Source organism: Ailuropoda melanoleuca, chromosome 15, assembly GCF_002007445.2.
Source record: "Ailuropoda melanoleuca isolate Jingjing chromosome 15, ASM200744v2, whole genome shotgun sequence".
In the NCBI taxonomy this organism is placed as follows: Eukaryota; Metazoa; Chordata; class Mammalia; order Carnivora; family Ursidae; genus Ailuropoda; species Ailuropoda melanoleuca.
Genome location: NC_048232.1, coordinates 22,850,563 through 22,866,639, shown reverse-complemented (window position 1 = coordinate 22,866,639; position 16,077 = coordinate 22,850,563). Strand labels below are relative to the sequence as shown.

The 16,077-nt window shown below is 36.1% G+C and overlaps 1 protein-coding gene across 1 annotated transcript in view; it reads right to left on the bottom strand.

Moving 5' to 3' along the window:
• The window catches only part of GPR158 (G protein-coupled receptor 158), a 473,863-nt gene that overhangs the window by 204,870 nt on the left and 252,916 nt on the right, over positions 1–16,077 (bottom strand). Inside the window, 1 exon segment of the mRNA XM_034644366.1 lies at positions 3,009–3,205. Coding sequence (XP_034500257.1) covers positions 3,009–3,205 — 197 coding nt within the window.

The window sequence follows — 16,077 nt, the reverse complement described above, 5'->3', positions numbered from 1 at the left end:
GCACCATTTTACATTCAAAATAACATTGAATGAGAGTTTCAATTTCTCCACATCCTCAACAATGCTTGTTAATGTCTTTTTATTTTTAGCTATGCTAGTGTGTGCTGGGGGCTTGATTTGAACTTTCCTAATAACTAATGTTATTGAGCATTTTTTCATATGCATATTGACCATTTGTATATCTTCTCTGGAGAAATGTCTATTCAGGTCCCTTGCCCATTTTTCAATTGAGTTATCTTTTTATTCTTTATATGTTCTGGGTTCTAGTAGGATTTACAAATATTTCCTGCTATTCTATAAGGTTGTCTTTTTACCTTTTTGATGATTTCCTTTGATGCACAAAAGTTTCAATTTTGATGAAGTTCAATTTATTTTTTTCTTTTGTCATTTCTGCTTTTCACGCTGTATCTAAGAAACATTGCCTAACCCAAGGTCATGAAGATTTATGCCTATGTTTTCTTCTAAAAAATGTTTCTTAGTTTGGGGCCTTATATCTAGGTGTATAACCCATTTTAAATTAATTTTTGTATATGGTGTGTTAAACCCCATTTTATAGAGGAGAAAACTAGGCAAAGTGAAGATACACAATTTTTCCAAAGTGTAATAGCATTCAAGGGTCTAAGACAGGATTCGAGTCTAAACAATCTGACTCTAGTGTCAGCACACTTACTCACAATATTATGCTACTTCTATACTGCAACTAAGGTTTTTCTCTTTTGTCAAAATAGATGTAAACTAATAGATTCAGGTTTTTGCTCTTTTATGGTGGGTAGGCAACGCAATGGAAAACTCATAAAAAAGGTATCAGTATTACTTCAAAAGGGATCATCAGTTTTCTGCTTTATGCAAAGAAATGCTGCAGAGACACATAAAAACTTTAGAAAGCACAGCAACGTCTACATGCTATAAACATGCAATTTCTTTTTTTTTTTAAGATTTTATTTATTTAACAGAGAGAGAGAGACAGCCAGCGAGAGAGGGAACACAAGCAGGGGGAGTGGGAGAGGAAGAAGCAGGCTCCCAGTGGAGGAGCCTGACGTGGGGCTCGATCCTAGAACTCCGGGATCATGTCCTGAGCCGAAGGCAGGCGCTTAACGACTGAGCCACTTAGGCGCCCCTAAACGTGCAATTTCTACACTGGAAATTTTACTGCTTTTACAATTAATCATTCTTTTTGGTAACTGAAATCAGAAGAGAAAAGCTCACCGAAAGTTTCCTTTCTTCAATATACTAGATCCATGTTCACTGACTTAATTAACCTATATAATTTCCTAAAAATAATCCCCTGTTATGTCACATTCTGTGAAAACCGATTCTTCAAAAGGTGACCATCTTAAAGCCAGATATCTAATTTATCTATTTCAACTAGTTTGTATTTATAACAATTTCACCAAATGATATGGAAAGATAACAATTCTCATGACAGCCATATAAAGTAGCATTTCATATGACGGTCCAGAGAAATTTGAAAAGTTAATAGTTTTGGAAATGTTAAGTAATATCAACATAGATTAAGACTTTGGTCTAGCAAAAACTATCTCAGTTTTCTTAATATCCAGTGTAATATTCTACCCATCATTTATCATTAACTACATTTAGCACAGCAATCATTAATGATTATAATCAAGTAAAATTCATAAAACTATCTGTTATCCCCTGTGTGAATGAATGACATCATATAGAGAGATTTCAGAGCAGTTTATTCAGTAGACCTTTCAATTCTACCTGCTCTGCCAGTGACAGGTTTTTTAAAAAACTGATTCAATTTTATCTAGGTAACAGTGGTTAGATATTTCTCAACTCCACTTGCCTGCTACTTTATTATATATACAATTTAACACATATTTTGTTTCAAAAGAAAGACAAGTATTGGTTAAATGAAGAGCAATTTGCCTGTCTGCACTTTCTTGCTGACTTAAAGCTTGATTTTAATTTGTGTTCTATGCTTCTGTTAATGAAACTGTCTATTTAAAATAACTATTAAAGTCTATAACATTAACATAATGGATACATTCTCCCAGAATCTCAATAGAGGGGATTTTTTTAATGTTAGCTTGAGGCCTTGTAATAGATGCCATTCACAGAGAGTTGTTTTATTTTTTAAATTTCTAATGGGAACACTTTATGCTTCCAATGAGCTCTGTTATCTAAACCAATCTGTACAACTTTACTAACACGAAGGGGTCATTTGAACTCAGGAAAGGTGGAAACTTTAGGCATTGTGTTTTTTTCCCAATGGCACAAATAAGTTCCTGAAAGCAACAGAACCACAAATTCTGACAACACTGGCTACATATAATTAACTGGGTGACCAACCGAAGACAACGCCCCAGAAAGCTTTGCCCTGAACATTTTACCATTTCATCCACCCCAGACTAAGAAGCATACAAATGTTTATACTACTCTTTGATTTCTCAGAACAGGACCGAAGGACAGACTCTCTCAAAAGCCATATAAGCTCTTTGTAGGGTCACTATTATCCTGGGACACTAATTTAAGACCAAATATAAGTTCACGAATAAATTTAGTCTTCAAAGCATCATTATACTTTGAGCACATTTGCTCAGAACAGTCAAGTCCATTTGCCAACTTCAAATACGGCTAAGAGAAATAAAAATGAAATATAATAAATACCAAAAAGCTTTCTAGATTTGAAAAAAATTAACAATACTTTGGGTATTGGCAGAGTAAGTTCTTCTAGAAGCCAAAGAGATATAGAAGAGATATAAAAGAAGATACTTTAAGGCAATAAAGTACTCAAGCTTCATGCTAAATAGGGGGAAATATTCTGTAGAAGAAAATGTTATAATAAGATTCCATATTTTTAATCCCTATTTCTCCTAGGAAGCTAAAGAAGATAATGTTCATACTCTAGTTTCATTATATTATAGGAAGACTTCTGCTAAATAGAGAGGCAAGTGGGACTTGGAAAAACTCTATTTGCTTGAAAAAAGAAGAGGTCACTTCATAATAAAAAGGAAGTTCATAACCAGGGTACCTGGGTTTACCTTTGCTTTGCGAAAGTGGTAGACCACCAGCATGCTAACGAAGTCGAGCAGCATACACAGGGCTTGGAAGGAGATGATAGCAAGTCGCAAATACTTATCTTCCTGGACAAAGCAGGGGCTGTCATCAGCACAGTAGGGGCAGCCCTCCCTGCAGGGTAGGCAGACATGGGCTTCTTCTGATACATCTTTTGCACTTCCTGAAAGTTCCAAATAAAACCACAGTGTCATTGCACCTCTGAGATAGGTGAGATTGAGTACACAAAACACATCCTCACCTCTTCAATCCTTATCCCTTTCACTAAAGACCTTTTAACAACCTTCATGCTAGGGGAGAGTTACTTTGTTTTTAAACTTAAACAAAATTCTTTTTATCCTTTTTGATTTAAAAAAATGTCATTCAGAGTAATTGAAAAAAATTAGCAAAAATGGAAATAAAACTCCTTAAAGGTAAAGAACAGTTTTCCAATTCTGTCATATCATTATTTACCAATCACCAAATGATACTTTCTATGGCACAAATCATATTCCATAAATATTTGTTAAAGAATTAACCAGAAGGAAGGATAAGAAAGTTATATCTTTTCTGTACCAAGTAACCCACAACACTTCTGGAACGTCTTGACCTAGATGGCACAGAATCCAAAATGAGGCTTTGACTGCTCCTTAATTCAGCAGGGATCTCATCTACTAAGTTCATTAGGTCTAAATTGGATAAAATGGTACTTAACTGGCAGTTGTTCAGTGTGCAATTGCCTAATGATAGTGCATCCTTTGCCCAGAGTATAATCCATACTTACAGGCTATCATGTAATTTCCCACTTTGCCTACTCATAGGACATTTCCTCACTATTAACTAACTGCTGCATTGATCCTCCCTTTACTTTTAGATTCTTCTGTCTCAGTTGTCAAGCTTAACTTAGCTCTGAAGCTCAATAGGTGAATATTTTCTTTAATTGTTGAGTTGAGTTGAACACTGGCAAATATCCAATTAATAACATATACTAAAAAAACCTATTTCCAACTCTGAACTCAATATGAAAGATATTAGTGAATATATACCCAATTTAGTATATAATACAACCACCCAGTTTAGTATATAATACAACCACCCTGTTCAATATGGAACACAATCTTGGCCAATTGAGGAATCTGGGAAAGAGGTTGCTCTGGTTAACAGCATTTTAATAATGCAAAGTTTAACAGAAAGTCTTTATTACTTTCAACTCTTGCTGAAGATTCATAATCTTTCTAAAATGTATTTGTCTGCTCTCCTTCCTTAATAAATACAATAGCAAAAACATAATTGAATAATTCTTTGATGATTCAGGATATTATGCTGTTTAAGAGTCACTATTCTGTTACAAAGTGAAAAGCATATGAATTTTAGTATCCAGCAGATATGATTCCCATTCCTGGATAGCTCTGAGATATCAGGCAACTCATTTGACTACTTTGGGTCTTAGTTTACTTATGTATGAAATGTGAATTGTTGGGGGTCTTAACTGAGTTAACATGTATAAATCAGAGTGCCTGGTTTTCTGTTCTCCAAATATTGAAGATGCAAAGAGGGAGATGAAATCCACTATTGCCTTCAAGAAAGGTATTACTGTTCCAAAACAAGAAAGAAGAAAGAGCTGAGGTAAGGAGGAAATAAGTGGGAATAATAAGCCCCATTTTAGAGAAGCTAACTTTGAGGTCCAACTCATTGTCCAGCAGTAATATCCAATAAGAAATGAGCAATAATACAAGACTGGGGTGTGGGAGAAGGAACAGTTAGAGAAAGAACCTACAGAGAGCTCAGGGAGGGGATAAGGCAATGATTAGGGAATGCAAAGAGTAAGAAGCTAGACAGGTAAAAATTTTTACAATGTCATAATAGAAAACAGATTTATTGCAACACGCTGAAATGTGATCAAAGATGATGACTGAGGGAAGGCTATGAGGTATAATGATTGTTTTATCTTTCACTGACCTTTAAGACAGTGGTTTCCAAGGAGTGATAGAGATTGTAACTCATTTGTCAGGGCTTAAGGAATAAATATGAGATAAAATAGAGTATTATTTCAATAAATGTTCCATTGAATGAAAAAAGCAAGAAAATCTCATGGTTAATAGGACTAATGATGAAGTAAAAAAAAAAAAAGGATTTTGATTTTGTGTTTTGTTTTCTTCTGTTATAGGTAAGATCTGAGCATAGCTGCAGTCAGCAAAAGGAGGCACTAGAATTAAGGAAGGATATGGGAAGACTGGTAAGAAATGGATGGGAGAAGTCAGGATTGAAAATAATCAAAAGCACAGTTGGAAAAATTAACTCTAAGAATAATTGATGCTTCTGCTCACACTGGAAAGAAGCAGAGGTGGATTAAAGATTTTTTTTTTTACATGGATGGAACCAGAGGGTATCATGCTACGCAAAATAAGTCAATCAGAGAAAGGCAATTATCATATGATTTCACTCATATTTGGAATTTAAGAAACAAAACAGAGGATCATAGGGGAAGGGAGGGAAAAATAAAATAAGACGAAATCGGAGAGGGGGACAAAACATAAGAGACTCTTAACTGTAGGAAACAAACTAAGGGTCACTGGAAGGGAGGTGTGGGGAGGATACGGTAAATGGGTGATGGGCATTAACAAGGGCATGTGATTTAATGAGCACTGGGTGCTGTGTGCATATGACGAATCACTAAATTCTACCTCTGAAACTAACAACACACTATATGTTAATTAATTGAATTTAAATAAAGTTGATTTTTTAAAAAAGATTTTTTTAAATAATTTTTTTTATAAAGGGGAGAAATCAGGGGCACCTGGGTGGCTCAGGTGTTAAGCGTCTGCCTTCGGCTCAGGGCGTGATCCCAGAGTCCTGGGATCAAGCCCCACATCAGGCTCCCTACTCTGCCGGGAGCCTGCTTTTTCCTCTCCCACTTCCCCTGCTTGTGTTCCCTCTCTCACTGGCTGTCACTCTGTTAAATAAATAAATAAAATCTTTAAAAAAATTTTTAAAAAAATAAAGGGGAGAAATCAGTTGAAAACTGTTTTGAAATACAGACAAAAGACAATGTGGAAACCAATCTTGTAAAGTCTCATACTTTTCTACAACTCAGGTTGAGAATGAAGAAGGCCAGTTTTGAGGATGAAGACATGAAAGATTAAAGCAGCCATATTACACAAGATGACTAGTTGGGATTGCTTGGCAGAAAAAGAATCCATTTAGTGTAAGATGTTATGATTTGCTAGGAGATCTATCCAAAATAGTTTTTTTCTTATTTTTTACAATTATTAATAGCATAGAAACAAATGAGGAAGATGGAGCNTTTTCTTATTTTTTACAATTATTAATAGCATAGAAACAAATGAGGAAGATGGAGCAGTCAAGAAGAGAGAATAAAGGATTGTGACAGTGGCATTACATCACAAGGAAGGAGGAAAAGCCAATCCAAGGCTGTAATGGAGCTGCAGCCTTCACTCCTTCAGTAGCTGGGGCTCAATCCTCCAGAGGCCTTCTGAGTCTGAGCCAATCTGAAGGATTAAAGAGGAAAACATTTCTTCACCATCAACCTTATTCATTGATTAAGAGTCGTTAATTCCTGTACGTTTTTTGGTTATGCACTCATAAACTTGGAGCAGATTCCTGCATCTTGTGACACGACTTTAGCGGTGCCCACAGCAGAAAAGGAATTTAAAAGTGTGCTATGAGTTTCCAGTCTGAGGCAAAGCATAATACAGCTGTACTCGTGCAAAGCACTCAAAGCTTTCAGGAAATAGAACAATGACTGGAATAAGACACAAAGCCAAGTGGCATTTGAAAGGATTAAAAACAAGTATCTGATATGGAGAAAAACTGGCACACAAGGCAAAAGCTACAAAGTATGAAAGTCTAAGATACTAAAAAAACAATAACTTAATTAACTCCGAGTACAAACTGGATAGTCATGCGAGTGCAGTAGAAGGGGTCACTGTACTGAATAAGATAAAGTGGTCAAGGAGTCAGAGGGTCTGATGATGGTGACAAAAATGTCAAGACCTCTTAAGGACAAATTTGGAAGACAGAGGTCAGGATTTCCCCTTCTGGCCAAGATGGAAGAATATGGATTGAATTTACCTTCCTATCAGAGACAATGAAAAGTATAGACAAAATATTAAAGTTATGGTTTTACAGATTGGCTATCTGGCAACAAAGGACAGTAATTCCTAACAAGTGCAAACACTCCTCAATAAACCAAATTACTATAAACAGAATCACAAGAGTTAAATTAATAAAGAAAAAGTGTGTATGGAAAGTCTTAATGTTGTGAAACAGTCCTTCTTAACCCAATCTTTGCTTTCTTGCTTCTGCTAAATAGGCAGATATTCTCTCATTGGTTTAAGAAGCTCCTAGCTGACTATAAGCCAAGCAGTACATACCATATACTTTCAATACAAATTAAACTTGAAACTTCACTCATATCTAATGATATAATTCTTCTAGATGGTATGAGCTATTTAGTACTTTGAATCACTCAAGCCTGAAAAATACAATTGAACAACATGGGTTTGAAACACACGGTCTACTTATATGTGGATTTTTTTCAATAAATATATTGAGAAATTTTTGGAGAATTTTGACAATTTGAAAAAACTAGCAGATTATGTAGACCAGAAATATTGAAAGTTAAAGAAAAAGTTGCATATGTCATAATGCATAAAATATATGTAGATAACAGTCTAGTTTAATATTTATTATCATAAAACATACACAAATCTATTATAAAAACTTAACATTTATCAAAATGTGTACACACTTACGGAGCACACATGGCACCATCCCACAGCTGAGAGAAATGTAAACAAGTGTAAAGATGCAGTATTAAATCATAACTGCTTAAAGTTACATGTCGTAATACATTACTACTGTAATAATTTTGTAACCACCTCCTATTGCTATTGTGGGGAGCTTGAGCATTGCCAGTACCTGCCTAAAACCCATATGATGCTAATCATCTCTGCATGAGCATTTTGTCACTTCAGTAAATTCATTGTGCAGAACATCATGTGCAAGATGTGTATGGAAGTGGATAAGCTATCCTTCTAAAAACATGCAGCAAGTGATATTTAACATAAAATTAATACTGTGTTAGTTTTCTTACTGTTTTATAACTTGGCTTTCAAAGAATTATGTTACCATATACTATGCCCCTCTTTCTTAGGAGAAACTGTTCGGCCTATCATCACAGGTAAGTGTTTTTCTAGAAATATAACAATGTTTCCAATACTGTATTAAGAAGATGAATGTAATACTGTATGCTCTAAAAATTTTTTTATTGAAGATTTATTTATTTTAGAAAGAAAGAGAGAGAGCATAAGCAGGAGGGGCAGAGGTAGAGAGAATCTCCATCAGATGTGCACTGAGCATGGAGACCGACACTGGGCTTTATCCCACAACCCTGAGATCACGACCCGAGCTGAAACCAAGAGTCAGATGCCTAATGAATGCACCACCCACGTGCCCCTGTATGCCATAAAAATGTTATAATGATTTATTCCTTAGCATACAAGGTAGGCTATCATGAAGCAACTGTATTGATTACACTAGGTTACTATAAAGCTATCATGTTGCTGCTTCTTTATCAATGCATGAATTGTAATACCTGTAAATAAATATGAATTTCTTTTCCACATTACCTTTTCGTTTTTGATGTCTACTGTTAGTAATACATATAACATCTACAGGGTCTTATAGCCTAAAAGACAAACAAAATTGATGTAGGTAATGACAGATGATTCATCTTGAAAACAGATGACATAAACTTACAGTACTGATAACTATAACACAATATTGTAAATGTATTTTCTCTTCCTTATGATTTTCTTAGTAACATTTTTTCTCTAGCTTGCTTTATGTAATAATAACTTACAGTACATAATACACATACAAAATATGTGTTAATCAACTCTATAATATTGGTAGGACTTACATTCGGCAGTAAGCTAATAATAATGAAGTTTTGGGGGAATCAGGAGTTTTACATGGATTTTTCACTGTGCAGGGGGATTGGCACTCAAAACCCCCATGTTGTTCCAAGGGTCAAACGCATTGCAGAATGCTAAGCGCTTTGTACATCCGAGCTTGTTAGTTTCTGTGACATGACCATGGCAAACAGTTGCAGTCACATTTCAACTACACTTGACAAGTCCTCCAGCTTTGTTAAATTTTCCATCATTTTTAACTAATCTTAACTTGAGAGCTTCTTTTGGCTTAGAACCAAACCTACAGTCCACTTTTAGTAAATGCTCAACACCTAACCTTATTCCCTGATTTTTTTCATGCCCAATATTTTACTTTTGCCCAATTTCCTCATTAATTGTTAATTGTTATTCTGTTACATAGTATATATTTCTGTAAGTACTCCAAATCAGTTTTGGAATGAGGTTTGAAGGAAGCGCTGATAAAATAATACTTCAAGTTTTACAGAATTTGACAGAAACAAATTATTATTCAATTCAACAACTATTTTCTGAGTGTCAAATTATGTGTCAGGAACTATTTTACTGGAATAAATCAGTGAACAAAACAAAGATCTCTATACCTGTGGAATTTATGTTCTACTGAGGAAAACAGACACAACCAATCAACATAATAGGTAAATAACACTATATGTAAAACTGAGAAGTTTCAAGAGGAAAAATGAGGAGAGCAAGGTCAGGGGAATCAGATGTACTGGAGGTGGGAGCTGCAACTTTAAGTAAGTGGTTAATGTAGACCTTATTCTAAAGGCGATATCGGAGAAAAGATTTGAAGGACAGAAGAGTCATTCATTCTGACTTGTAACTGAAGAGAATTCCAGGCAAAGGAAACAGCCAATTCAAAGATCCTGAAGTAGGAGCATATCAGGTATATGTGAGGAAGAGCAAAGAGGTGACTGTGGCCAGAGCAGATTGAGTGTGGGGCGGTACAGTGAAAGAGGAAGGCAGATATGTAATAGGGTCAGTTCATAAAGGGCACTTGTGGGCCAATTGTAGGGGCTTGGATTCTACCCTCAGTAAGAGGGAGAGCCATGTAGGATTTTGAGTAGGGGAGTGACATGATATACCTTATGTTGTTACAGGATTACTTTGGTATAGAGAATATACTAGAGTGGGTAAGGGTAGAAGCAGAGAAATTAGTGAGAAGCTTTCTAGTAATCCATGTGAGACCTGATGGTGGCTGGGACCACAGTATAACAGTAAAAATTGGCTGGGTTCAGATAGAGTTTTAAGATGCAGTCAAGAAGATTTTCTGATGAGTTGGTTATGTAATGAGAGAGAAAGAGTCAAGATGATTCCTAGATGTTTGGCATTGACAAGTGGATGGATGAAGTTACTAACAACCATGATAGAGAAGAATGAATGTGGAAGTTTTTGGAGATGGCCATAAATTCAAACTTGAGTTTTCAGTTTGAAGATGTCTACAAGAGACAGAAGTGATGATGTCAACTCTGGAGTTTGGAAGTAAGGTCTGCATTGATGATAAAGACACAAAGTTCATGGGCACATAGATAGCATTTATAGCCTTGAGACTGGGGCAGATCACCAAAAGAATGAGTGTAGATGGAGATGAATCCTAGGGTCCTCCAACAAATTCTCTTCTGCAATTAAAAACAGAGTACATTTGTTTTGGGAACTTGAGAAGATGGCAGAGTAGGAGGACCCTGAAATCTCCCCATCCCACATTTACAACTAGATATCATCCACATCTCAGTCAACAAACTGGAGACTGATCCAAAGACTGGCAGAACAAACTCTACAAAAAAGTATAGAGAAGAAGCTGCACCTGAAAGGTTAAGAAGGTCAGAAGGGCAGAGGGAGGCTGCCAGCAGGAGGGAGGGAGCTGCCCGCATGAAGAGTGCAGAGAAATGGGCCCTTGCACCAAGGAGCTCAAGGGGAAGATTAATCCCCACAACCCCATAACATTTAGCTTTGAAAACCAGAGAGGCTGAATTGTGGGAATTTATAAAACCAAGAGGACTTGTAGCTTACAGCTTTAAAAGTCAGTGGACTCAGCAGTGGGCAAAACAAGAGGGTGAGTGATAGCTGGATCTCTGCCCTGAAAGAGAAAGCAGCCTGAGCAGAAAGACAACACAGAAACAGCAGTTTACATAACAGGGCCAGGGTGGGGCGAGGGTGGTGGTGGTGGTTTTGGTGTTGGTGAATGGGAGACAGATCTGTTCATGCTGATTTCAGAGCATGTTGGGGGACTTCCCTAAAATTGAGGGAGCCAGCAGTTGCCATTTTCCACCCCTGCCTCCCAGCATAAACACAGAGCCACCTGCAGGAGGTGGAGCTCTAGACACTTGCTATCTAACCTGCTAGCAGTACACCTGAGGACTTGCATACTCCAAGCCCACTAGCCTCAGCCCTGGGCTCAGAGCAAATTTTGTTAGCATATAGGCCCAGCTGCCAGATGCACAGCTGCCACCACATCCTAAGCCTAGCCAATATGACGCACCCCCAGCCCCCAGCTGGTGCATTATTTCAGGGGATCTGACATAGGACTAGTGGCCCAATGCAAATTTTGTTAATACCCCTGCCCTGCTCCCAAGTTCCCTGGCAGGCACGCCCCCCCTAAGAGCCGGTCTGTCTGGGTCCCACTAACACCAGAACACAAGCACAGGCCACGAAAGGCAAAGAGTCAGTGCAGATGACTGCACTGAAAGAAAAAGTGACTCAGACACAACAACAGGGCATAAGCAACATACACAGGTACTCGCCTGAAGTGCCAGGTTGTGGGGAACAGTGGATACTGCACTGCAGGGCACTCCAGGGACTCTTCTTCATAAAGTCACTACTTTCAAGAGCAGAAGACATAGCTGACCTTAATATACAGAAACAGACACAGAAAGGCAGACAAAATAAGGAGACAGAAAAATTTATCCCCAATGAAAGAACAGGACAAGGTCATGGCCAGAGATCTAAGTGAAACAGATATTAAGTAACATGCCTGATAGAGAATTTAAAGCAATGATGATTAGGATACTCAATGGACTTGAGAAAAGTGTGGAAGACACTAGTGAGACCCTTAACACAGAGATAAGGAATAACATAGCAGAGATAAAGGACTCAATAAATGAAATGAGAAACACACTTGATGGAATGATCATCACCATAGTAGAAGCAGAGGAATGAATTAGTGACCTAGAGGACAGAATGATGGAAAGTAATCAAGCTGAAATACAGAAAACAGAATTCTGTAAAATGAGAATAGACTTAGGGAACTCAGAGATTCTATCAAACATAATAACATTTGTATATAGAAGTCACAGAATAAGAAGAGAGAGAAAAGGAAGCAGAAAATTTATTTGAAGAAATAATTGCTGAAAACTTCCCTAATCTGGGAAGGAAGCAGGCATCCAGATCCAGGAGGCACAGAGAACTCCCATCACAATCAACAAAAGCAGGTCCACACCAAGACATACTATACTTAAATTTGCAAAACATAATAAAAAATGTTTAAAGCAGCAAGACTAAAGAAGTAATTTATAAGAGAAAACCCATTAGGCTTGCTGGAGATTTCTCAACAGAAACTTGGCAAGCCAGAAAGGAGTGGTCTGATATATTCAAAATGTTGAACGAGAAAAATCTGCACCCAAGAATACTCTATCCAGCAAGGCTATCATTCAGAACAGAAGGAGAGATAAGGAGTTTCCCAAACAAACAAAAACTAAAGGAGTTCATGACCACTAAACCAGTCCTGCAAGAAATATTAAAGGGGACTCTGAGTGGAAAAGAAAGACCAAAAGTGATGATGAGGGTAGGAAACACAAAACAATAAAAATATTTCTGTAAAAAAATCAGTCAAGGTACTGACAATGAAGGGATATAAAATATAATAACACATACATAAAACATGGGGGAGGAGAGGAGAAAAGAACAGGCTCAAACTTAAGCGACCATCAACTTAATACAGACTGCTATATACAGAAGAGGTTATATACAAAACTAATGGTAATCATATATCAAAAACCACTAATACATATGCAAAGAATGAGAAAGAAATCCAAATATATCACTAATGAAAATCAGCAAGCCATGAAACAGAGAAAGACAAGAAAGGGTCAAAGAAAATCTCCAGAGAAAGAAAATAAAACATGTAGTAAAATGGTAATAAATACATATCTATCAATAATTATTCTGAATGTAAATGGACTAAATGCTCCAATTAAAAGACATAGGGTGACAAAATGGATTAAAAAAACAAGACCTACCCATATGCTGCCCATAAGAGACTCATTTAGACATAAAGGCAACTGCAGATTGAAAATGGGGAGATGGAGAAACATCTATTATGTAAATGGATGTCAGAAGAAAACTGGAGTAGCAATACTTATAACGGACAAAATAGACTTTAAAACAAAGACTGTAACAAGAGACAGAGGAGGACACTATTTAATAATAAAGGAGACAATCCAACAAGAAGATATAATAATTGTAAATGTTTATACATGCAACATAGGAGCACCCAAATACATAAAATAGTTAATAACAAACCTAAAGAAACTAATCAATAATATTACAATGATAGTAGGGGCTTTAACACCACATTTACATCAATGGACAGATCATCTAAACAGAAAATCAACAAGGAAACAATGGCTTTGAATGATACACTGGACCAGATGGATTTAACAGATATATTCAGAACATTCCATCCTAAAGCAGCAGAACACACATTCTTTTCAATGGAACATGAAATGAACATGGAACATTCTCCAGAACAGATCACATTTTAGCCCACAAAACAAGCCTCAACAAATTCAAGATAATTGAAATCATACCATGCATCTTTTCTGACCACAATGTTATGAAACTAGAAGTCAATCACAAGAAAAAATTTGGAAAGACCACAAATACCTGGAGGTTAAATAACATGCTACTAAACAATGAATGGATCAACCAGGGAATAAAAGGAGAAATTTAAAAGTACATGGGAAAAAATGAAAATGAAAACACAAATGTCCAAAACCTTTGGGATACAGCAAAAGCAGTTCTAAGAGGGAAGTTTATAGCAGTACAGGCCTACCTCAAGAAGCAAGAAAAATCTCAAGTAAATAACTTAACCTTATACCTAAAGGGACTTAAAAAAGAATAATAAACAAAATCTAAAATTGGCAGCATGAAAGAAACAATAGAGACTAGAGCAGAAATGAAAACTAAAAAAAAACATTAGAACCAATCAATGAAACCAGGAGCTGGTTCTTTGAAAAGATCAATAAAATTGATAAACCTTCAGCCAGACTTATCAAGAAAAAAAGAGAAAGGACTCAAATAAATAAATCACAAATGACAGAGGAGAAATAACCAACACAATAGAAATACATTATGAGATAATATGAAAAACTATACATCAACAAACTGTACAACCTAGAAGAAATGGATAAAATCCTGGAAACATAAACTACCAAACTTTAAACAGGAAGAAACAGAAAAGTTGGACAGGCCAATAACCAGCAAAGAAATTGAATCAATAATCAAAAAACTCCCAAAAAACAAAAGTTCAGGACCAGATGGCTTCATAGGCGAATTCTATCAAACATTTAAAGAAGAGTTAATACTTAATCTTCTGAAAATATTCCAAAAACAGAAAAGGAAGAAAACTTCCAAATTCATTCTATGAGACCAGCAGTATCCTGATACCAAAACTGGATAAAGACACCACTAAAAAAGAGAACTACAGGCTGCTATCCCTGATGAGCACAGATGCTAAAATGCTTAATAAAATATTAGCAAACTGAATTCAACAATACATTAAAAAAGTCATTTACCACAATCATGTAGGATTTATTCCTGGCTTGCAAGGGTGGTTCACTGTTCATAAATCAATCAGTGTGATACATCACATCAATAAGAAAAAGGATAAGAACCATATGATCATTTCAGTAGATGCAGAAAAAGCATTTGACAAAGTGTAGCATCCATTCGTAAAAATCCTCAACAGAATAGCTTTAGAGGGAACATATCTCAAATTAATAAAGGCCACATATGAAAAACACATAGCTAACATCATCCTTAATGCAGAAAAACTAAGAGCTTTTCCCCTAAGTTCAAGAACAAGATAGGGATGTCTGCTCTCACCACTTTTATTCAACATAATGCTGGAAGTCCTAGCCATAGCAATCAGACAACAGAAAGAAATAAAAGGTATCCAAATCAGCAAAGAAGAAATAAAATTTCCACTATTTACAGATGACATGATACTCTATATAGGAAACCTGAAAGACTCCACCAAAGAACTGCTAGAACTGATGCACAAATTCACTATAGTCACAATACAGAAATCTATTGCATTTCTATACATCAATAATGAAGCAGGAGAAAGAAATTAAGAAAACAATCCCATTTACAATTCCATCAAAAATAGTAAGATACCTAGGAATAAATCTAACCAAAGAGGTGAAAGACTTATACTGTGAAAACCATAAAACACTGATGAAATAAACTGAAAATGACACAAAGAAATGGAAAGACATCCCATGCTTATGCACTGGAAGAACAAATATTGTTAAAATGTCCTTGTTACACAAAGCAATCTACACATTTAATGTAATCCCATCAAAATGCTAACAACATTTTTCACAGAGCTAGAATAAACAATTCTAAAATTTGTATGGAACCACAAAGACCCCCAAAGCCAAAGCAATCTTGAAAAAGAGAACCAAAGCTGAAGGCATCACAATCCCAAACTTCAAGTTATATTACAAAGCTGTAGTAATCAAAACCATATGGTACTGGCACAAAAACAGACACAGAGATCAATGAAACAGAATACAACACCCAGAAATAAATCCTAATTGTTTTTCACCACTACGTGGTGAATCTTTGACAAAGAAGAAAAAGAATATCCAATGGGAAAAGACAGTCTCTTCTACAATGCTGTTGGGAAAACTGGACAGCCACATGCAAAAGAATGAAACCGGACCATTTTCTTACACCATACACAAAAATAAATTCAAAATGTATGAAAGACCTCAATGTAAGACAGGAAACCATAAAAATCCTAGAAGAGAACATAGGCAGTAACCTCTTTGACATCAGCTATAGCAACTTCTTTCTA